The sequence below is a fragment of the Phaenicophaeus curvirostris genome, chromosome 14 (genome assembly GCF_032191515.1).
Source record: "Phaenicophaeus curvirostris isolate KB17595 chromosome 14, BPBGC_Pcur_1.0, whole genome shotgun sequence".
NCBI lineage: Eukaryota > Metazoa > Chordata > Aves > Cuculiformes > Cuculidae > Phaenicophaeus > Phaenicophaeus curvirostris.
In genome coordinates this window covers 21,683,369-21,707,318 of record NC_091405.1, presented here as the reverse complement: position 1 = coordinate 21,707,318, position 23,950 = coordinate 21,683,369, and the positions used below count along the sequence as shown (strand labels likewise).

At 38.8% G+C, this 23,950-nt stretch overlaps 2 protein-coding genes across 5 annotated transcripts in view; one reads left to right on the top strand and one right to left on the bottom strand.

Moving 5' to 3' along the window:
- Positions 1 to 4,519, bottom strand: part of PHKB (phosphorylase kinase regulatory subunit beta) — a 63,722-nt gene extending 59,203 nt beyond the window's left edge. For 2 of the 4 annotated variants that reach the window (XM_069868565.1, XM_069868564.1), the window contains exon 1: positions 4,400 to 4,519. In XM_069868565.1, the coding sequence (XP_069724666.1) occupies positions 4,400 to 4,484 (85 nt within the window). In that variant the 5' untranslated portion in view covers positions 4,485 to 4,519. Of the gene's footprint in view, positions 1 to 2,088; positions 2,202 to 4,399 lie in introns of all 4 variants that reach the window. The other 2 variants (XM_069868566.1, XM_069868567.1) reach the window with 2 other exon arrangements.
- Positions 4,520 to 4,608: 89 nt separating this feature from the next.
- ITFG1 (integrin alpha FG-GAP repeat containing 1) overlaps positions 4,609 to 23,950 on the top strand; it is a 65,648-nt gene continuing 46,306 nt past the window's right edge. The window contains exons 1-6 of the mRNA XM_069868568.1: positions 4,609 to 4,783; positions 8,032 to 8,104; positions 9,528 to 9,673; positions 11,356 to 11,413; positions 11,874 to 11,948; positions 14,055 to 14,149. Coding sequence (XP_069724669.1) covers positions 4,615 to 4,783; positions 8,032 to 8,104; positions 9,528 to 9,673; positions 11,356 to 11,413; positions 11,874 to 11,948; positions 14,055 to 14,149 — 616 coding nt within the window. The 5' untranslated portion in view covers positions 4,609 to 4,614. The remainder of the gene's footprint in view (positions 4,784 to 8,031; positions 8,105 to 9,527; positions 9,674 to 11,355; positions 11,414 to 11,873; positions 11,949 to 14,054; positions 14,150 to 23,950) is intronic.

Sequence of the window (23,950 nt, the reverse complement as noted above, 5' to 3'; positions counted from 1 at the left end):
ATTTTATTTTCAACATTTCACAAACAAAAGAAAACGTTTACTTGCACAATTAAATCAGCACAGACCAAACTAAAAAAGATAAGAAGATCTGATCTCTTTCTAGATATGACAAGAATAAAAACTGGCCCCCGCCCTCTAATGTGACACCAGTTCTGGATGTAATCCAACACTTGAGACAAACAAGTTCTGGATCTCAGATCACCATAACTTTCACTTCTCAATGTTAGTATGGGCAATAACATCTTCACATTACAGAAGTCACGAGGACCAAAGATCTTATTTCTTCACACAGCAAAGTTTAGAAATTATATTATTGAGCAAATCATATCCTCCCAACAAGACACTTCCTTCCAGACTTCTCCTGCAATATCTCCTAAGCTCAGACTTAACACAGTACTGGAGAGGAACACTGTTGGACACAACACAGTTGATTCTAATAGTTGTTTGTCATAAAACACACCTGCCTTTGAGTCCAAACCCATGCAGTGGAGCAAGGTGAAAGTAATTTTCAGAGGCACTCCTCCTGGAAGGAAAATTCACTTCTCATGTATCTAAGTATTTGAACTCTGATTCCATGAACTTAACACATACCAACCATGCTGTTGCTGGTGGGCTTGGTTTTTTTTTAATAACTACAAACAAGAGGAAACTATGATCTCATAGCTGACCCCACTTTGAGCAAGAGGCTCAAGCCGATGACTTCCCAACATCCCTTCCAAACTGAACTGTTCTACAATTCAATAAAATCATAGCAAGGAAATGCCAGGAGAAGGGCTGGAAAAGGAAGAAAAAAAAAAGGTTTTAAGGTATTGTTCTATCTGAATAAACATCAGAAGTAAACACAAGGCACGAAGTGGTACCTAGGTTGAGTGATGGTAACACCACAGGTAAAAAAAAAAAAAAAAGAGTAAAATCTTCAGATTTTTCAGATTACTCTTAAGAGTAAAATAGTTTCATTTAAATAGTCTTGATTTGACAAAACTTTTCAACTACCTCCTATCAAGAAACACCATGTCTGTGCGTATAATTCAATTAGAATTTTATGGAGAAAGAAACAATTCGTACCAATTAATTCTGACCTATTTCTTCATCACCTGAAGTGACTTCTATCTACAGCAATTATACTTAACAAAATTAAGTGATTTCAGGATTTACAGTGACAAACAACACACAGAAGTTACTAAACAGCAGAAATAAAACATTGACTGTCATGTCAAAGTCTATCACATAAGCCTTCTACAAGCAAGGCAGAAAACCACTCAGGACATTCAAAGCAATCATTGCCATTTCTGAGAACTCAAGATAACAGTTCTTAAAACTACTAAAAATGTTTGGTTTGCATCACAACAGCAGAAACATAAAATATCAATATAAGAGTAAATATTTTATTAGAACGTCAACACTTTGCGTGTCCTTTGACATTAAGGGAGGCAAACCAGAGATGCCATGGACAGGGCAGGTGAGGTCAAGCAATTCAGCTGTTGTAAATATGGCTGCAACCCCCTTACTCAGTCACTCTCACCAGCACTGGTACTGCTGCTACGTTTCCACACAGACCAAGCAGGCACTCTGCATGGGTTTCCCGTGGGAGACACAGGGACATATCTGTACCAGCCAAACTCTTTTCTAAATATACTGAGCTCAGTCAGAAATGGTCTTGACAACTTCATATACTCTAGCTCCTGCTCTACCTAAAGGGAAGCTGTGCCAGGGGGCTTTGCCTTGCATCCACTTCATTTCCAAAAGTCGAGCTTTGGAACAGTGACTGAATTACCAAAGACTTTACTTCTTTTCTCTAAAGCAGTCTTGTTGGGTTTTTTTTAGGATTTAATTCTAAACACCATTCTTAGGGCACCTTTCACATGACTGTAATCTTAAAAGAGAAATTTCAGTTCAGAGATTGTTACATCCACAGAGACTTACATGAACAAAAAACACATTCTCACTGAAAGAACTCAAATTTTTAAGCTCTACTGTGTAGTGCTAAAATACTGCTAGCACAAAGGACTGCATGAAACACAACACACAGTTATTTTTTGTGAGTTAAATAGCCACAAACAAAACCAAAACACGTAACTGCCCACTTACCACATTTTAAAAAAGCATGCGCAGAGGAGGTTCTGTCATCATCCACACTGGCCATTTCGAATTGGTGCAGCTAATCACAAGCGTCTCAGGCTAAGCTACAGTGATTTTCAAAACTATTCAGTAAATGTTAAAGGCAATCAACATTAAATTAAGTGAAAGCAATGTTAGTAGAGTTATTAACATGATGGTACACAGCACAAAGGGTAGTAAAGCTTCTTTACATGTAAAGTTTCCCCCTTCTATCCTAAACATTGGTTTTGCTTTTACTTCCAAGAAATTATCTGAGTAAAATGACACAAATTCCATCTTTTGGTCATTAGACAGCAGCTTTGCTATTCAATAGGAAATTTGCTACTAACAGGAAAAGGTGCTGAATAAAATCTCTTTCATGTATTTCAAAACTAAACAAAAATACCGATTTAACCTGTGCTTATAAAAATGTTAAGTTATAGCAAGCACAAGAAGTTAAAATTCTGCCTATGTACAGTGCTGCCTTTACCCCATCTGGAACTGACACCAGGATGTTTTTTGCAGTCACATACATTGCTTATGGTACTAAACATCTCCGTTATTTGAAGTAGAACAGCTTCTGATTTGGAATGTAAAATAAGAAAATACTGTTTGTAACTATGATGACAATTCTTCCAAATCTATAAAGAAGTTTAGGTTGTTTAAAGTGACCAAAATTTCAGGGGCTGCAGACTGACCAGTTATTGGACAACTTTATAATGTGCTCTTACCTGTTTATTATCACAGTAGCAAGGAATAAAACACTATGTTATTGCTCAAGGAAGGGAAAGAAAAAATTTTCAATGGAGTTCATTTTTACTGATAAAAATGTAATTTGTAATTTAATTGACATAAAGAGGATAGGGTCTTTAACGGTATTTTGCTGTTAGCTATAAAACATGAATCACATTTCATTCACACAAGTCTATACTTCATGTTTACTCTATCTTACTCCAAAGATCACATTAAAACAAAAGAAAAGCCAACCCAATAGTACTATTTGTAAACTGTGACTCCCAAGCATAAACCTCAGCCAGTGCAGACCACAATGGGGGAGTTCAGCCACTTTCACTGACTGCAAACACCGTGTCTCCTGCTGGCATGACCAGCAAGAAGGCATATGTGCTCTGAAGCTATGTAAACTTCAACATACTTATAAAGATGCAGGGGTAATTTGAGAAACAAGAACGTGACTTTCATTTCTAGATAAGAAGGTTAGCTGAGGGCTGAAATATAAAACTTGATTTTTAAATCAAGTCCTATCAGAAAAGCACATCAACTAAAATTATGTTTATTTCTTCAGTAAGTACATTTACTCAATTACTATATAAATGGCAAAGTCTCTATGAATGGGAAAAGAAGAAATTGAACTGCAATAACTATCTGTCAGTAACACAGAAGACACTTTCTCATACGTTTAACAGAAAAGTAGAAGGCAGTGGCAGTTAAAAACTCTCAAACATTTTAAATATTTCCAGTGCCTTCTGCAACCACGGGGCCTGGTTCTGCACGGGAATCCCAAAGTCAGCACGACACCCTGTGCCTCAGGAGTCACCTGCTCCCAACCGACTGGTTCCAGATTCTGTTTTGTAGAGCTCCAGGGCTACGTTTGTAAGCCAGTTTTCAGATAACAAGAGTACCCTGTAACAGAACTTGGCCACAACCCAGCAACTCTTGTATCGACAGTCTCAATCATGGGATTTTGCAAATTAATACTATATAAGTTGAATTTTTAAAGCCATGTGACTCAGACTGGTCCTTTAATGAAGCAACTCTCTTTATGAGAGACCTCATAAGACCCCGTTTCTCCTCATGCTGCCCTATCAGGCACTTCCACAATGGAACCAATAAAATAAGCAAATAAGGAAATAATGACCAAATTTTTCAAGCACACACGGCCTATAAATAAATACCACAGGGATCACCTGGGCAGTCGTTTCCATTAGAACGCTAACCACGTAAGATCCATCAAGACTGTTTTTTACTTTAAAATATTAAGTAAAAGGTCAGGAACTTTGAACTTTGGGAATTCGGGTCAACTCGGCGAACACGGCCCTTTCGGACAGGAAACTCTTACGTTAAGAAACGCTGTCTTTACCCAAGCGAAACCTAGCGAAGGCTGAGCGCCTGCGGGGCGAAGCTTCACCTGCCCGGCTGCCCCGCAAAGCTGCTGCCAGCGCCGCGGGACCCGGCTGGGGGGGGGCGGGAGCGCCGGGGCTGCACGGGGAGGGGGGCGCTGGGAGCACTAACAGGCATAGAGAGGGCGCCCCAAGCCGCTCTCGGCCGGTCCCGGAGGTCAGACCTGAACGCTTGGTGCGAGCCCGCAGCTCCAGCATCCTCCAGCTCACGTCGGCCATGTGGGCCGCCGCCACCGCCTCCGCCGCCATCCTGCCTCGCCGGTCCCCGCCCGCCTGGTCGCGGCAGCCGTAAAGAGGCCCGCGCGCGCCGTCGTGCGGTTGTCGCAAAGCCACCAGGTCAGCGCCGGAAGCGGCCGTAAAGCGAGGTGGGCCAGGCGGGATGGGGGTCCCGGGGCTGTCGCTGTGGCTGTTGCTGTCCCTGGCCGCGCCCGCCGGGGCCCTGCAGAACGTCACCTCCCAGCTCTTCGGGGCCGAGGCCCGCGGGACGCTGGCCGCGTTCGGCGACTTCAACTCGGACAAACAGACGGACCTGTTTGTGCTGCGCGGCGGTGAGCGGGGCGGGCGCTCGCGGGGCGCGGGGGCCGCGGGGGCCGCCGCCTTCGAGACTAAGCGTGACGTTTCCTTTGCTGGCGAGATGTTTCCCGTTTGGAAAAAGGTGTCCGCGACTCGTAGTAAAACGTGGCCCTGTGCAGGGCAGGAGACGCTTTCCTCTGAAGTTGCGTTTGTGGTGGCGAGGCGATGGAAAGCCTTGGCTTGCAGAGCGAGTGGCCGTGGGTTGGTCCTTTCACAATACTTCGGGAAAGGGAGATGCCCATCTCGCGGCTGTGAAGAGAATAAATTATTCTCTTTTTGCGTTGTTCTTCCCTTAGCGTTGTGCTGTAGTGGAAGGACGGATGAATTCGTTCCACACGGCTGTCGCCTGCCACTAGCTTCCTTTTAGGCTTCAGATGTGAACCCGGATCAGAGATCTGTGGTCGGCGTTAAATCTCGGGTTATTTTACTGACTTAAAGCTATGCGTTGAGACGATAACTTTATTTTCAAATTCCCCTTTTTTGTTTTTTTCAATCTCAGTTTCTATAACTAGCTTTAGTAAAGCACAGGTGAATTTCCCATAGAATCATAGAATAGTGAGGGTTGGAAGGGACCTTAAAGATCATCTAGTTCCAGTGCCCCTGCCAACCTGGTCTTGAACACCTCCAGGAATGGGGCATCCATTCTACCTTCGGCAACCTGTTCCAGTGTCTCACCACTCTCATGGTGAAGAGATTCTTCTTAATAGCTAGTCTAAATCTGCCCCTCTCCAGTTTATACCCATTCCTCCTCATCCTATCACCACAAGCCTTTATGAATAGTCCCTCTCCAGCTTTCTTGTAGGCTCCTTTCAGGTACTGGGAGGTCGCTATAAGATCTCGTTTGAGCCTTCTCCAGGCTGAACAAGCCAAACTCTCTCAGCCTGTCCTCATACGGAAGGTGCTCCAGCCCTCAGATCATCCTTGTAGCCCTCCTCTGGACCCGTTCCAACAGCTCCATATCCTTCTTACATTGAGGATTCCAGAATTGGACACAGTACTCCAGTTGAGATCTCACAAGAAAGGGATAGAGTGGCAGAATCACTTCCCTCGACCTGCTGGCCATGCTTCTTTTGATGCAGCCTGGGACATGGTTGGCCTTCTGGGCTGCGAGCACACCTTGTTGGCTCATGTCGAGCTTCTCATCGACCAGCACCCCCAAGTCCTTCTCTGCAGGGCTGCTCTCAATCACGTCATCCCCCATCGTGTACTGAAAATGGGGATTGCCCCGACCCAGGTGTAGGACCTTGTGTTTGTCCTTGTTGAGCCTAATGAGGTTCTCACAAACCCACTTCTCCAGCCTGTCCAGGTCCCTCTGGATGACACCCCGTCCGTCCGATGTGGCAACTATACCACTCAGCTTGGTGTCATCTGCAAACTTGCTGAGGGTGCACTCAATCTCGCTGTCAGTATCATTGATGAAGATATTAAACAGCACCGGTCCCAGTACAGGCCCCTGAGAGACACCACTAGTCACAGATCTCCATCTGGACTTTGAGCCATTGACCACTACTCTCTGAATATGGCCCTCCAACCAGTTTCTTAGGCACCACACAGTCCATCCATCAAATCCATATCTCTCCAATTTAGAGAGGAGGATGTTGTGGGAGACTGTGTCAAAGACTTTACAGAAGTCTAGATAGATCACATCCCTCTGTTTACCTGTGTCCACTGCTGTGGTCACCCCATCGTAGAAAGCCACTAAGTTGGTCATACAGGATTTGCCCCTGGTGAAGCCATGCTGGCTGCCATTAATCACCTCCATGTGCTTTAGCATAGCTTCTAGGAGGATCTGCTCCATGATCTTCCCAGGCATAGAGGTGAGGCTGACAGGTCGATTGAGATATGTATTTGAGATATCTAAATGCGTAGCTTCTTGAAAATGCTCCACCAGCTCATCTGGTGAAAGATTTTAAATGAACATCCCTCATAAGAGATTTAGTTTTTATTTCTTCATTTTTCAGATGAACTTGTATTAAAATGCAACTAGTTAAAAGTTTTAGAAATGAAATAAGGTTTCTTCTTTGCATTTGTGCAGCAGAACTTCCTATAATTTTCCTACTCAATACTCTAAAAATAAACTGGAAATAACATACTTGAAAACATTACTTTTCGTCATTTAATCTTGACAAAAACACAAAACTAGGTTAAAAAAAATGTACTGCACACCTTCTAAACATCAAGTAACAGCCAGCCCTAAATAGTAGAATTCTAAGTAGTAGAATAAATGATATGCAGTTGTAAACAGTGCACTTGTAAACAGTACTGAAGAAGTGAGTGAATGTGTGGTGCACCCAGACTTTATCAGCATGTCCGAAGGTACTGCGCTGGTTGCTGTGGTCTGTTTCCAAAGGGTTTGTGTTCCTTTACTCATTTGTTGGCATAGTCTCCTTGGCAAGTATATTTATGGCAGTTAGCTTTTTTTCCAAAGCCAGGAAGCTTGTATTCCGCTCTTTCACAGATATGAAGTTTGCTACAGAATGGCATTCTTGAAACACACTGTGGTAGCTTGGCTTTGGAGACACAGAACTATTTTGGATTAGGTAACCTAGCAGCTTTGAATGTGTCAGGTAAGGTTCTTGGAGAATGCAGGAAACAAATATAATAATGGATGAGTAAAAAACTATATTGTTTTCTTTAGCTGTGAACTACTATTTTACTTGCAGAAGTAGAACATGTGTGTGTTGTGGTTTACTGACTGAAAATAAACTTCATCATTCAGGTTACTCTTTTTTTCTTTCCTTCCACAAATTTCAGTTCCTGTGCAACATAAAATATGTGCTTTTATTTAGATCTTCCAGAAAGAATTAAATTATAGTGGCTTATATGTTTGCCTCTAAAGGAGGAAACACTGCAGGGAACCAGGTTACTTTTGTGAGTTTCAGTTACTGTGCTTTTGTTTGCCAGCTTGGGAAACCATTATGAGATCCTGCTATGTTAAGAGTTCATCTGAGCTAGCCTATAGACTTTACTTATTTGAATGGGACTGATGCCTACCGCTTTTCCACGTGTAATGTTTCTTAACTCGTTATAGGAAGGTTTTATTTTAAGAGACGTATATAGGTATTGAAGAAGTGCTCCTTTTGCTTCCTTTTGAATAAGGAGGAAGTAGATGTATGGGAAGATGTAGGGAATGACTTTATGATACAGCTTTTTAAGTGTTGTTTTTGTATATACACCATTTACAATCTTCCTCTGTTACTCATTGTCTTACTTGTTTTTGCAGGAAATGAGTTAATTATCTTTTTGGCTGATCAAAAGGAACCCTACTTTAAGCCCCGTGTTAAGTTACCAATGAAGTAAGTATTGATATTCAGTGGTGAAACACTGGAAGTGGCCCTCTTTCTTGAGTGTGCATCTCTGTAGCCAGTGGTAGCATGGCTAGGAGTGTCTGTGCTGCTGTTAACCTTTGTTCAGCTTTCTGTTAGAGCTCCCATTCTTTGGCCATTGTCCTGATAAATTTCCTAATACATTTTTGGTTTGATTTGTTTGGATTTTGAGTCAGGTGACAGAATTTGTGATGAGCTTTGTCATTTATATTGTTAAATAGTAGATGTGATTATGAAAATGCTAATCTTTGGGATTTTGTCCTATAATTAGGATTAAAAATACCCATATCTTGGCATACTTTCACAGTTGACTTGTTTTTTCAGGACTTCATTTCCTGGTAAAGCAAACTGTCATCCATATCGTAAGTTAAGTCTTTTTGGCTGGTATAATTGGTCTCTGTCCCAAGATGTGTTTTCAGGGAATTCTTTTAGTTGCTGCAGTTACTAATATAATCTAGCCAATGTGCTTTAGAAGGAGATATGGAGAATGGTGTTCTGGTATTTCGAGTTATGGAGAATGGTGTTCTGATATTTCTGTGCAGAAATCTGTTCCTTCCTGAAGTTTAAATGTGTCTTTTAAAAAAGGTATTCTTAAAAAAAGTGAAATGAGCTGTGTGTTTATGTACAAAGATATATGTATAGTTGTAACCATATTAGCATTACAGGGTATGCTATTGCTTATGAGTAATCCTTCCTAATAATAGCACTATGTCTATTACAAGATAAATTGCTGTTATAGCTCAGCTTCATAGTCAATCATTCTATATATTATTATTTTTCCTTATTCCCTCCTGTCTTGGAAGAAGCTAATCTGTTAAGCCCGTTAGAAATTATCTGCTTTTAGTTCTTAACAGAATTATCCATGTTTTTGTGTGTCAAGCAGAGTCTCTGAGTAGGTACGAAGTAATAAAGAGATGGATGGAACAAACAAGTGTTGGAAGGATTGGTAGGGTGTGGCAGAAGATGGGAGGAGATGACAGATTTAGCTGTCTGTCTGACTCCTGCTGCTTAAACAGCTCCTGTTGCTTTACAGTCTTGTTCTTGGAATGCACTCCTGCTCTCAGAAACACATTTTTTGAGGACGGATTCTACAACACGTTAAAGGGTTTAGTGAAGTCTAGATGGCATTAAAAAAACAGGATATGGCTGAAGAATACCTGTTAGCTGAAGTTTAGAGTTAAAGATGTCATCCTACCGTGGAGGAACACGGACTACAATGTGCTTGATTTCAAGTTACTTTAAGAAAGCCAGGTTATTGAAGGAAAATAGAGTATTGAAACATGTAATAATAACTGGGATGGAAAAGGCAAGCACACACAAGTACTTTCAGTTTTCATGCACACATTTGTACAATTCTTTGCATGTGGCATTTTTTATTTGTTTTTAATTCTAGGTCTCTCGGTGTTACCATAACCAGCGTAGTTCCTGGAGATTATGATGGTGATTCACAAATGGATGTCCTCCTGACTACCCGGGCACAAAACCATGGCAGAGATGAACTTACAGTGTTTATTTTCTGGGGGCACAACCAAACGTTAGGTGAGTTCCCGAGGCTTCTTATTGATAAAATTGTTAGACTTCTTAATAATTCAAGTATTGTCAGGAAGTTTTTAACTCATTTTACTGTGTAAAGATTGTTTTTACAGCGAAAATAGGGACTAGCAGCAACTCAACTTCAAACCCATACACTGTCTTGCTGTTAAAATGTATTAAATAATTAATGAAAGAACACAAAGCTAAAACTCTTGCTTTATTTTGTGTAACAGATGTAACCAAAAAATATTACAGTTTGACAGTGACCTACCAACTGCAGATCTGTTTCTTATGTCTTCCCCATTATGCAGGTCAGCTTCACAAAGGTTATCTCATAATCTTGAATTGAAAATGCACTGAGAGCCAGTGCATCTCAATGAGCCATTTCAAAATGTCATACCTGAATTCACCAAAAGTAATATAACACTCTTATTTCTGTAAAGCCAATTTTTTTAAAGACAGTGATGCACAGATGTAGGGTTTTGGAGAGAGATTTCTAGTCTCTGTCACTGGAAGTTTTCAAAAACTTCAGAATCAAGTTTTCAGAATGTTTTATCAGTGTTCTGTGTATAGCTGATTCTGTCTCAGGATGGAGTCACAGGCCATGTGAACTCTTGGTCTATTCTGTTGTCTGTTGACTTTGCTAGGAAAGGGCTTGGGGAAGAGTTTAGGACTTGAAGAAGGACAGAAAAGCAAAAGAGGATATCCTGAAGTCCACAAAAACTACCAAAGAATAGTCAGTATTATAAAGAATTGTGTAATAAAATTATTACAGGGGAGGCAAGTGATGGCCTTAGATACTATTGCTTCCGGCTTTAATTGAAGTCTAAACAACCAGCATAGGGAAGCGCACTGGATCGAGTATTAAGAGAATAGGAGGCATCTGTAGTATTGAGAGATGCATGAAGGATTTGGATTGGTCCATGCTGTCTTGCTTCAGAATAGACAAGTATTGGGAGAGGCACAAATGAGCATTTGGGGCTTAGAAAAGGAGTCAGAGGCTAAAAATACAGGCAGTGATCAGTATGTAGTGAGGCTACGGGGAAGGTATGTGTTGCCGCCTTGGCTAGTGAGAGTATGATGAACAAGTCAGTAGGAGGGCACTGTCATATAAAATGTTGAAGATGGAAAGAAGAGCAGCATTATGGAAAGATTAAGGAAACGGGGATTGTGTGGCAGGAGTTTGGATTACAAGCAAAACTGAGATCTGAGAGGCGATAACCTGATTAGGACTTAAAATCCTTGCTTCTCTTTTGGGCAATCTACCTCTAATCCATATTTTGAACATTCTGTGTATACGTTTACAAATTTTTTTTATGGTGACAAAGCATTAATAAATGGCTTTCATGTTCAGTGTTGAATTTGACCATCTTCATCCCAACTGTTTCTCATTCCATGTGCTTATGTGATCGCAGTCATATGTAGAAATAGGTTTCACTAAGATCTATTTGAAATAATTTGTTGAAGAGTTAGTGGAGGAGAAGACGCTTATTGTAACTGTAACTCACCTTTCCTGTGAAATTTCAGGAAGGCATTTAGTTGTTTATGTTCAGTGGTGGCTGATGTTTGGGTTTTTTATCTGAAAATAAATGGTTGTAAATTAAAAGAAGAAGAAGAATGTCTGAGTTGAAAATGCAAATGTCATAATGTATTTGTACCTGAATCAAATTAGTGTTTTCTGCTTTCAGATCTTAGCCATAAAACTATGTTAAATAAGACTTTTTATGATGAACCTCTAATAATGGAGTAAGTATGACCTACTTTTTTTAGAAATAAATTATAATGCTGAAATTTGAAACACATGCTGTTTTTCTTTTAAAAACAGGTTGGTTTGTGTAGTGTAAGCTGGTGTTACAGAAGATGATGAAACATTAAGTCTCTGCTTTATGCAGAAAAAGAGCCATTCATTTTTTTGGTAACTTTTGTAAAATTAAAACCTTACTGGCTTATCAAATTGAGCATATATCCCTTTTGCAGTCATTTCCCTCTGTGTGAAATGCTGAACAAAGGAGAGGGCGTAATATAGCTGGAGAATCAAATGCATGGCATAGTATAAAATAGTGAAAGAAGTATCCAACAAGTAGCAGCTCAGACAAGACTGAAAGTGAGAAAAGCTGAAAATTCTTTGTTACAGGTTAGCTTAAGAACAGCTAAGTGCAGCTCCTTTAATGACTGAGATGATACTGAGATTGTTTTGCATTTTCAGCTTTAATGGAGACTTGATTCCTGACGTCTTTGGTGTCACAAGTGATTCAAGTAAGCCACAGATATTGATAGGCGGGTAAGCTTAAGGGTTTGTTTATTAACAAATGTTCAATAACATATTCATTATTCTTATTAAAGAGACATAAGACTCATGTTTAAGTGGAACTCTGCAAACATATGAATCTTCTTTCATTTCCATGCCTATCTTCAAACATTCTATGACACTCTGCATCTAATTTTTAAAGTGTTATTTTTAGGGGAAGTAGTTGCTTTGTAAGGAGAAGTAGACATTCCATGAGAGCTGGGAAAACAAAGCCCCTGTTATTTGATATAAGAAATAGGATAATTGTTTCTTGGAGCAGTTATAGTCTCCTTTGTTTGGTACACTTTGATACTTATTTTAGGAATCTGTGTTATGGTCTGTGCTGTATAAAAATACAAACCAAAGTTTTTAGGTTGTGTCTGTAGAATTTAAGCTGCATTTAGTCTAACAGATGAAGTGACAGGCTGATAATGTGAGAAGTACTGGAACAGATCTCATAAGGAATGGCAAAAGGAAAATCTGTGGAAGTTTAGGATAAACTTAAAAAAAATAGCTGTCTTTTCTCTAGGAATTTAGTTGTAATGGGAAGATTAGACAACACGGGAAATAAAAAGCTTGGGAGGTGCCAAGTGTAAGGGCATTAAGCTATTATAATATTAAGGAAAATATTTGTAATGTTTATTGGGGGAAGAGATTCATAAAGATTCATAAGGCAGAGGCAACTTCAAGTAGCAGTACAAGTGTGGATGCAAGTGATGTTCTCTGTATTGCATCTTTTGTGTTAAGGGGTGGCTAAGGCCACTCTTGGGCAAGAAGAAGTTGACTGAAGTCTTAGGAGATTACATTAAAGAGGACTAAGTTTCATTATTAAAGTTTCTGCTAGCCTTGGAATTTCTAGAATGGGACCAGCTAGCAAATAGTGGGATAAAACTGATTATCTTAATGACATATTTAAATGACTAGCAAGGACTATGCGAAGATTATTTTTGTTTAGCTCTTCTGGGTGTGAATGCTGAAATCAAAGCATACTAGAAGAATGGGTCTCTACTGACTCAGAAGAACCAAACTGTACACAAGAAATGGAAAAGTAGTAATGTCTCTAATACTGGGCAAGATGCCAAAGAACTTTAAATCCATCTTTTGAAAATAAGTTATAAATTATTTGTTTAGAACACTGCTGGACCCTAGAGAAGGGCAGTTCACGTTCTACTCAGTTTTCCTGGCACTGCTTTTGAGGTTGATAATTGGATAAAACCAAAGCTTTGGCTTCTGATTCTATGATACTATGAATAATACCACTGGAATTACAATTCAATGACTTTTATGATTTTACAAATAATATCACTGGAACAAATACTCATTCCAGACAGTAGTAATACCGCTGTTGTACTGTGTATATTGAGAGTTTTATGAGGGTATTAGCTCAAGGCTCTGAAAGTAACGTAACTGGTGATTGACTGCCCTGAGTTTTGAAGGGTTTGTTTTGCATCAGTGTGCTGCCAGTGGGGAGGTTTGCTGGAAGTTCAGTCATTTTTAGAACAGAAACCAGCAGGGCAGGTGTGTTTATAAATAAATAAATGAAATTATCACCTGCTTGGGAAATGACATAATTATCCTGTAGTCCAACATAACGTGAAAGTTTAATTCATGTCTTGATTGTGTAAGTGACTGAAAATAAACTCATTTTATATGCAGCACGCATGAGCTGCTTTAACAGGAGGTGATTACATCCATTTTTGCTAATCTTTATTAATCCTAAAGTAGATTTTAGAATTACTGATAGCAAAACTGCCTGACGAAAAAGGGAGGACAGCAGTTAGTGTCAGGATTTACAATTGAAGCTTAAGCACTAAATTTCACTTTGTGGGTAGTGATACTATTCTGTGCACAAAAAAAGTTGCTTTAAAAAGTAATAAAATCTAATTGAAACTCCTGTGCTATGAATCATCCTTCCAGAACCTTTCAAGCAATTACTCAAGTTACTTAGTATACTGTGAGCTAAATAGTAATTTTAGCTTAGCTTTGGAAGAACATGCTTTATGTCCAACTTTATTTCAAGTGTCACATTTTTTTTAAAAAAGTTGCGTTATCATTCCCTAGGCATGCATGAAATCTATTGCTTTTTATTCTTGTCTGTAGGAACTTATCATGGCACACTGCGCTGGAAACTCAAGATAAAATGTATATACCGCACTCGCATGCATTTATAGATTTAAATAATGACTTCACTGCTGGTAAGTCATAAAAGTGTTAAAAATTTGCATAAAAATATTTTTATCACTGAATAATAATTTAATGTAATGTATTGCAAATCCCTGCTAATATTTTAGTAACCTTCACTGATAATTGTAAAGAGCTGGTTCTGGAATGTTGTGCGCAGTAGTTCTATGACTTCTTTTTTTCTTTAGTTTTAATTATTTTCTTTTGATAGCTACAATTTGGAAATTCTAGGTCTTAAAAATAACTGCCAAAATTAGTAATCTAATAATGTTTTCTACTTCTTGATGATTTTTATTACAACAAATTGCTTGTTGTAAATAATTTTGTGTTCACCATTAAAGCACTGTTTCCCATTCTCCATGGTGCTGTAATCTAGTATTCAGTTTGCAACTGATTCAAAAATGAGGCTGTATTTTCTTCATCTTGAGTCTGAAATAGTTTTCTAGTTCATTCAGAAGAACGTTTTCAAAATTGGACTTAAAATTTGTTTCTTGAAGATTTGAATATGACTTCATTCTCTTTTGTTGTAGTTAATTGTATCACTAACTGGGTAAATAGCACTTGAGACTTTATTCTTCTATCACTGTATGAGTAATCCTGTAACCTATTTGTACTTCACTGTTCACAAACAAGTGCTGGAGACAACGTTTGTTATGGTAGATAAACTGTATTCTTCCTGTGCTGGTGGTGGCTTTGTTTTGTTTGAGGGTTTTTGTGAAATGCGCAATACAGTTTAGCCTTCGATTACCACAATGAGTCTATTTATTACTTGCATACCTGGTTCATACCTCTACGCACATTTAAATATTGTGCTAAACTTAATTTCTTCACAACCTTAATGAATTCTGAAATGCTTTATCCTCTCTTACATATGCAATGTACATCAATTCATATAGGGTAATTTTGGAAAGAGAGCTTCTTTCATATTTAGTAGCGTGGGAATGAGGGAGGAAAGAGTCCATAAATTTAATTAAGACACTTATTATAAATGTTAGGGATTAAGTTAATTGCTTTAGCGCATAGTCAGACCTTAGTATTCAGTTCTGGCACATCACTGCATGAAGCTGTCAAGAGGAAATTCCAACTGGAAAATTAGATACACAGCTGCTTACCATAATCAGTGTCATGTAATAACCAGTTCTAACACACGTAGTTCTATAAATCCTTTGGAATTTTCTGTTAGTATCATGGGCAATGTAGATGAGCATTCCCAGTAGCATTTTAAGATGAATATATTGAAATCTAGACTAGGTAGGTAAGGGTAGGAAGTCTAAGTTGCTTACAAAGATCAGTCACAGATGGATCAATTTCTGCAAGAGTACGCAAGGGTTTTTATGACACCTAACACCCTAATGTCTAGAGAGTTTCACTTCATGCTAGGATATATGGAAATTCCTCTGTGAAGCAGAAATGAAAGTCAGGATCTTTGTGTGGGGAGTGCCAGGAGCTTTTGTAGATTCACATCTATATTCATATCTCAAGATGTGAGCAGAAGCTTCTATGAAGCGCTCCCCATAGAAAGATCTTGACTTTTATCTGCTTGTAACATCAAGGATATAACACCTCAGGCTGAAATATGTGTTATATTACAGCAACGTGTGGAAGATTTCAAGGCCGTAATTCATTCTGAGGAGAAAGCTGGAGGAAATATTACCATAGAATTATTTTCTTTCAAGTAATTTTTTGCTTCTAAGATGGTGAACTGTTTTTTGCTGTCCTTATGAAAATTGAACCAACTGTGAACGAGTCATATGTTACTGAAAAATGATACCTTATTGGTGCTATCTGATATTTCATGACTGACATGTTATTCCAAGATTGCCTGTTGCCAGAATGAAAAGTCACTTATCATCTGGTCCTGCCTGCGCATTTATGGCAGTTCCCTCACATCAGCTATTGTAACTGCTCAGGAACTAGTGGGGAAGACAATTCATTTTCACTGAAGTTATGCTAATCCAACTCGACATGCCGCTTCCGGATTGCCAGAGCCAATGTAAGCACAGGGGGAAGGCTGACTCCTCTTTTTGTAGCAGCAGTTGTAGCCTGCTTTCAACCAGTTGTGAAATTGCACCCTGAGTCCCATTGTGCCTCTCCCCAAAAATACCTGTTTAGTGTTCTCGCCATGTCTCTTTTAATTTGTGTTAGTCTGTACTGAGTTGGGAAAGCAGCTTATAGAAGCAGTCATAAAAGTAATCGGCTGATATAAATTTTAAAAAAGGCAAAACAAAAACCCAGCGTATGTGTAGCTGTCGGTACCACAGTGATAGCACTGCAATTTGGAATGCACTCTGTGCGGTCAGGAGAGACTTTGCGGAAGACAGCTAAGTGCTGCTTCTGTTCATTTAGCTCTATTCCTCACTAGCAAAGCTGGGCAGCACAGCCTTGCTACCCTAGCCTAGAGGGGAGTACGTTCATGTTGTGTGGAGTCAGTGGGGTCTGCTATGTACTGGTTTGTTCTGGTAGAGCCAGGGAAGGGGAGAGGGTTCTTGGGAATCGGCATCCACCCCCACCATCCTTCTTGAGTTGGAAGAAATCCTCATTGGATGATACACTTGGACTTGATGATCTAGAAGGTCGTTTCCAACCAAACGATTCTATAATTCTCATGAAGGATAGGTACTGGTATGCATGAGAATCATATTATTCAGGAGGGAGGTGTTGACAAGCATGCAGGGGAACAGTCTATGAGCTGAAACCCAGGGTGGGAAAAACTTAATAATCATGGCATTTGGTGCTGCCTTGGTACATTTTGACTGAAAAATTCAGAGTATTTATTCACAGGCAATGCTATTATTCATGAATGTGAAGATATATTTGTACCTAAAATGGATGCAATGATTTTTGTTTACAAATGAAAAACAAACCTCCAGAGTATGCCATCTTTACTTGTTGGATTTGGAGGTTTTAAAGACCTTTTTCTAATATTCTGCAATGTTTTGTGTTCTGAACAGATGCAGCCAATTCTGTAATTTTTAGCTAGGCTATTTTTGGCAACTCTATCATTATAAACAGCTTAGGAGATCTAAAGCGTGCTTGACATAAAAAAGAAAAAATCCTCTTCTGGGCTGAGAATCTTTTTGCTAGTTTATTGTCCCACCCTTTTTCACCCTGCTGATATTAAATTCACACAACAGAGCTTTTAATTGGCACAATTCTCCTGCTCTAGGTAAAATGTAGTTGAATTGTTATGATTTTACTGTATAAGAATATGTCCATAAAGATGTTTTTAGTCCCTAACAGTGCTTCTTGAAAGGCTAACTATGTAAGGATTTTATAATCCAAAAATCCATTAACTAGGACAAAGATAATACTAATCTTTGTCGGTGAAGTATAAACTAGGCTCTTTCAGACTAGGGTTTTTTTCATGCTGCTAATGTTTTTAAATAAAGTATCCTCATGTAGAAATCTCAGCTGCTTATCATTTTTAATTCAGTGAGTTATTTTAAGTTAGGCCAGGAATTTTATATAATCCGTGCAAAAATTTGCAGTATAAAACTTCACCAAAGGGTCTACATGTGCTTTATGGGTAAAGATAAAGTAAATACACACTTTTCAAGTGTCTTCTGCATGAGTGTGAAACAAGCATGTCTCTGTGGAGGCGTATCGGGTGCACAGAATGGCTGTTTTGAAGGGATGTCTGAAATGGTGAAGTCAGCCTGCCTACCATCGGTGTCACTGTTTGTCCGTGCACTGCGATAGACTGAAAGGTGAGGAGATGTGGAGACCCTTGTTCGAAGGTGGCTGGTGGATGTCTAGCAATACATACTCACACTTGTCATTAGCTCTTCTTAACAGCTAGCTTGAGAAAATAAACCTGAAGCTAATAACAATAGGTTTGGCTGAACAGGTTAACATTGGGTGTGTTTTATAGAGCATTGACAGTTCAGATGTTTCCAAAGCAGGCTCCTCAGGTAAGAGGCCTTTCTTAAAAACATGTTATCCTCAAATTGAGACATATACATCTCATGACTTAAGAAAAGTAGTATTTGTACATTATTTAACTCTTTTGACTCTATAGTGAAGGCAGTAAAAAGTAACTTCTCTTTGCATTAGTCTTCTCAATTCAAAGTAAGAAGGAACTCGGTTTTTCTCAGAAACGCATTTCAGATGTGTTAGTCAAGAGATGGGAGAGAAGACTGTTTAATTGAGTAAACACTATTCATTCACAATATGGTCATGACACTGAAGACCTTACAGCTGATACATGAACCGAACCATGGAGACAAAGCATTATGGCTGGAAACTGAAGCCAAGACAGGCAAAAGGGCTTGGCAAAGACCACATAGAAATGATGTGAAGATGGATGCCAGTCCAGATCATCTATTTAAAGCTAGACAATAGCCACCGTTTTTTTTAATGCTGTTGTTGATTTGCATCAAAGTCAGCACATTCAGATGAAGACTTTGGACCAAGCTGGAGTTTAAATTCACCATGGATCGCTAGCTGAACATGGATCAGAATCTTAACATAAGCTCTCTTAGTGGTGCCAAGAGTAATTGTAGGATAGCAGTTACTTTTTTCTGATTAGTTAACTTGATTGTTTCTACTTAAAACATCCTAAAATGTCGGATGTTCATTTAGGGCTAATGCTGTCTTTCTGTGTTTCTAAGTTAAAGGCGTAGGACATAATAACATTAAAAGTATTATTGATAACAATAAATCTGTACACACTCAAATTTACAAGTCTTCTACTTAGAAATCAGGTCGTGACCCTGCAAATATTTTTTAAATGTTTGAATGTATGAGACAAACTGCCTTGGACTCTGAATCACACTGTAAGTTCATACTGTACATCTGCTGATGTATCCTTGAATGCTATGATAAATGGCCAGTGTGTTAAATATTTTGTGCCTTATTTGGTTATGTGGTTACAAATCTTGGAAATAAAACCTGCCTTGTGTTGAATACTAGCACATGGTGTGTGTAATTGCAGGTATTTCTGGAACTGTTTAAATAAAATGAAGAAAAAAATCATAGATTTGATTTTAGGAAAATTAAAGTAGAAAAATCATTAGTCAGAAACAGCTTGCTATAAGCTAATTGCTCGTCTCTTTACTGATTGCTGATGGTTAATTTTCTTATGTTGTTTTGCTTTGGGAATCTAGAAACATAATGTACCAGAACATTTACAATGTGTTTTCTTTTTGATTCCCACTTCTTAGTTTAAATGTGTAAATGTAGATAGTTGTGTTCTGGAAAACCAGTCATTCAAATCACAGATGATTTTTCTGTTGTAATCATTTAACCTGGATTCTGAGACCTCTGTAATGCTTGATGTCAGAATCCCCAGTAACATTTTTTGAGTTTTCCTGTTGATGGAGGCTGGTAGCCTCTTTGCATATAATATTATTATCAAATAAATGTAGATAGTTTTCTTCTGGAAAAAAAGTCATTCAAATCACGGGTGATTTTACTGTTGTAATCGTTTATACCTGGATTCCGAGACCTCTGTAATGCTTGATGTCAGAATCCCCAGTAACATTTTTTGAGTTTTCCTCTTGATGGAAGCTGGAAGCCTCTTTGCATATAATATTATCATCAAAGCTTATTTTATGCAATACATCTGCATTTACTCTCAATTAAAATAACCAGGCTTATTATGTTTGCAAACAAATTATCTGACCTTTTAAAACTTCTCAAGTGGCATTTAATACAGGTGTCACCTTACCCATTCTGTCAGCACTGCAAAGCAGGGATTTTGAGTTCAGCACACCATTTACATTTACTGATATGTACAAGCAGGGGTGTTCTATCCACAGGTAAAACACAGTTACAGGACATGCACAGACACACCTGTTCTTCTGCATAAATGAAAAGTATCGTAGGCATGAATGGAGCGTACCCACCTGTGTTTAAGTGAGTGATTCCTTGTGCATTTTCATAGTGTTTAAAAATAGGGGCATTTCTTTTTTCTTTTATTAACTTAAACTTATGAAGTAAATGTGAAATCAAGCTGTAACTGTAAGAATGTTGTTCCTGCCCTGGTAGCTTCTGAACATAACCGTAGATGCTGAGGGGTTTAATTCTGCAGTAAAGCCCTCTGACATTAAACAGAAAGGTCAAATCAGTCATTAGTGAAATGGAGGCTCCATCTATAAATAGTACCATTTTTTCTAATGCTCAGAGTGAAGGAAAATAAAAGGATAATCAGAAGTGAACTTGAAAGAGGTTCTTTATATAGGTTTTATCATAATTTTCTACCAGTCCTAATAAGAAAAAGCAGTGTTCAGAAGTAGGGTTTGTAATACAATATGCTTTATTTAATGAGAGTGTCTGAAGTATTCCCATTGGGCTGAAGACTTCTGAGCACTTTGCCTGAGTCCCTGTTGAATATTTTCTAACTTTCAGTTACATTTGCTCAGCCACTCACACAGACTGAAGTCAGGATGGAGCTGGTTCGGTATTTGACAATTTAAAGCAAAGTTTTTCTTAGTGATCTGGCATATCCTCTTGAAACATCCTTCCATGAAAGGTAGCAAGGACTTTTTTCTTTTCCTGTTTTAATTAAATGATTCATCCAAATTTAGCCAGTTTGAAACAGGTTTTAGAAATATCAGCTGGGGGTGGGGGGGTGGGGGTGGTAGTTGTTGTTATTTTCCTTAATTGCTATTACTGGCTTTTTAAAGCAGCTACCGGTAGTGGACATTCCATGGACAGGAATTATGCATGCCTTCCCTTCCATTGTGGCTCTGGACTATTGCCAGTATTTGGAAGCTTAACCGAGAGTAGGAGACAGAAGGTAGAGAGAATGCACAGGAAGTGGGAATAGTAGTTGGTAGGCAGGGAAGAAATCTAGGCTGATGGTAGGGAATTTAGATGGGAATGATGAGGAACAAACAATGGATGAATTTCTGCAATAGGAGGATGTTAACAGATGGACTTGAAGTTCTTGTAGGAGGACTGACCTAATGGTGCAGGGAATAAAAGAAGCATAGTTGCGTAACACTGGGTTGAGAAGAGTCTGAGATCATCTGTGTGAGGAGTATGGTGGGAGAAGGATTGGAGACGGACCTGCACTTGGGTGCAGAGCTCTTAGGTTGGAAACTGCCTATGTGATTATTTCTGCATCTGCGTTAAAAGAATTAAGATGTATGATGTAAGAAGCTTGGAATTGCAGGAAGAGTAGAAATGTTTTCATATTCAAGTTGTTTGAATGCTGTCCTGCATTTTAATCCATCTTTTCTATGGTATTACTTTGTCATGATCAATAACCTGTAGCAATTACATGTTTCACTCTCAGGAAGTGATTATCTATCAGGCGTCTTTATTGTTAAGCATCTGGTTTCTGAGCCCCTGTGGCAAGAATGCCATGCTTTTGGTGCCCGAGATGGCCATAAACATCTATAGTTCTGTAAGACTGCGTTAGATATGTCCTGTAAAAATGATCAGAAATAGATCTGGTGCGAGAAATGGGTGCACTGTGTTCAGTGTTTGTAGAGGTATCTGGGATGGCTTTGGCATTGATACGAAATAGATTTAAAGGCACCCTAAAAATGTTACCTATCTGGGCAACTTTACCAGCCTTGACTGGGCCATATGTTGATACAATGTCAAAATTAGCTGATCCCATCAACTAAAGATGGATGAAACTGCTGTGGGTCCTCTATAATGAGCTTTAGGTTACCGGAGCCTGCAGTACAGTACTTTATTATCTTCCCTTTTTCAAGCTGAAGCCTAAATTCTAATGATCTCAATTTTATTTTTTGTAAGAATGCTGAATTCAGTACTTTTCAGTATATTTATTTACTGTATGTAAATAAGGTGCAGCAGAGCCTCAATAGCAGCATTTTATTACTAAGCCAATTAACTCAAATTAAAGAACAGCCAAATTTGCTCACCAGCTCACTTTTTAGGCTAAGTAAAGTTGTGAGTAAAATGCTAATACCGTTTGGGTTTGTGGCGCTGCATGTGCCAGATATCTTTTGTATTAAGTGTTTGGTATATATCTAACTTGATTTTCAGTCTTGCGAATCTGAAATGCTGGCTAACTTCCCAGGTTATTTATCTTATTCTCAGGCTGCTGAACTTTGTTTATGAATTTTCCTGTTGCTTATGCTGGTTTTATGTTAATCACTGCCTATGAAATAAAAAATAAGAAAACATTTTAATGTGCACACACCAGTTAGCATTTCTTTAATAGAAACATTTCCTCTCGTACAGTACTGCTTTTTTTATTTCTAGCCATTATCTTAGGCTGTAGGTGTTGCATTTCAGGAAATCTGACTGACTGACATGAGGATCTTCCCCCATACCAACTCTGGAGGGTTTTACTTACTTTTACCACATCATATCGCAAATTAGAAATGTAAAAAATGCCCTGCAGGCTTAGTCTAGCAGTCTGTCCTGCTAACCTGATGTTCTTGCTCTGGCAGTGGCAGTAGAAAAGTGGCCAGACTGATTTTTTTCTCCTCCTATTGGCTATTTCCATTGTATATCTCCTAAATCTACAGTTGGTAAGGGTTGTTAGAGGTACGGTCCTTGCCTGTTGTTTTTAGTATCCTTTTATGTCCCTATTGTCTAGTAAAAGTAGGCTGAGTATCACGTTTTATTCCGTAAATAAGTAAAGATTGTTGAGCTCCAGATTATTTGATTTTACAGCCCCAGGTTGTAAATATCTCCCATTGTGCTGTTGTTAGGTTCATGAGCATTTGAAAAGAGCGATATCATACAGCCCTCAATACTTTATTCCTGCTTGTTAAACTTAACAGATCTGTGTGCAGATGGTTTTGTTTTCTACAGCTGAAATCACAACCAGAATACAGGATATGATAAACATTCCATGTAGGAAAGAGGGGTTGAGTCTTCTCAATATAGCAAGAATCAAAGCAAAAATACTGCCATTTTCAAGATGATTCATGTATTAAAACACAAAAAGTGTAGAAATTAAATGTGTATGTGTTCGTTGTTGTGTGATCCATATATTGAACATACAGATCTTAATGCGTTTAGTGGCTCCATCTCTTTTCCTGCAGCCCTTCTATATTAAAGAATTTAGTAAAAATAGACTTGAAAAGCTATAGCGGTAGTGGTGGGAGATGTCTGCCATGGACACAGTTCCTTCGGGAAGGAGACACTAGGAGGGAGTTCTAGCTATGACTGTGTGGAAAAGAGATTTATAAATTGCACAGATTCTTAATTCTTGACTCTGTCTTGTGCTTTTGGTTGTCAGGGACAAAAACTTATACAATAAAGCCAGATAGAATCATAGAATATGTTAGGTTGGAAGTAACCTTTGTAAATCATCTGGTCTAAAATACTGTACCAGGCAGGAGTCTTTTCTTACAGGTTTCTTTCCTACAAACTTGGAGAAAACGTTTGTAGTTCTGAACTATGCAAATTTGTAAACAGTTATTTGGAATGTCTAACTTACATTGAATTTTTATGCTGCTGCTGCAGAAGAATGCGTTTGGGTTTTTTGCTTGTTTTGAAATCTCTAACGTTCTTGATCAAAATGGAAAATTACTTGTAAATGGTAAGCATTCAATTTGATTTCGGTGCAAGAGCATAAAAACGTGCCCGAGCGTTTGAGAAATGTAGCTTCTAAGAAGGCTTAAGGGTAAAGAAGAGGACAATTAACAATAACACACTAGCTGAATTGGTTCGGCAGACTCTAGAACTACAGCAGCATGGCGCCAGCTTCTCTATACTATTTCTGGAAGATTATTTGCTGTCTTTGCAAGCCTCTGCATTTTACCAGTGCAGTGTGATATTACAGCAGCCTTGGAGCTGCTTCGCTGCGTTGGTTTCATTTGTTGTATATAACATTACATGTCTCAAGTTAGGAAACAGGAGAGACACAGGAGTACATGCAGAGA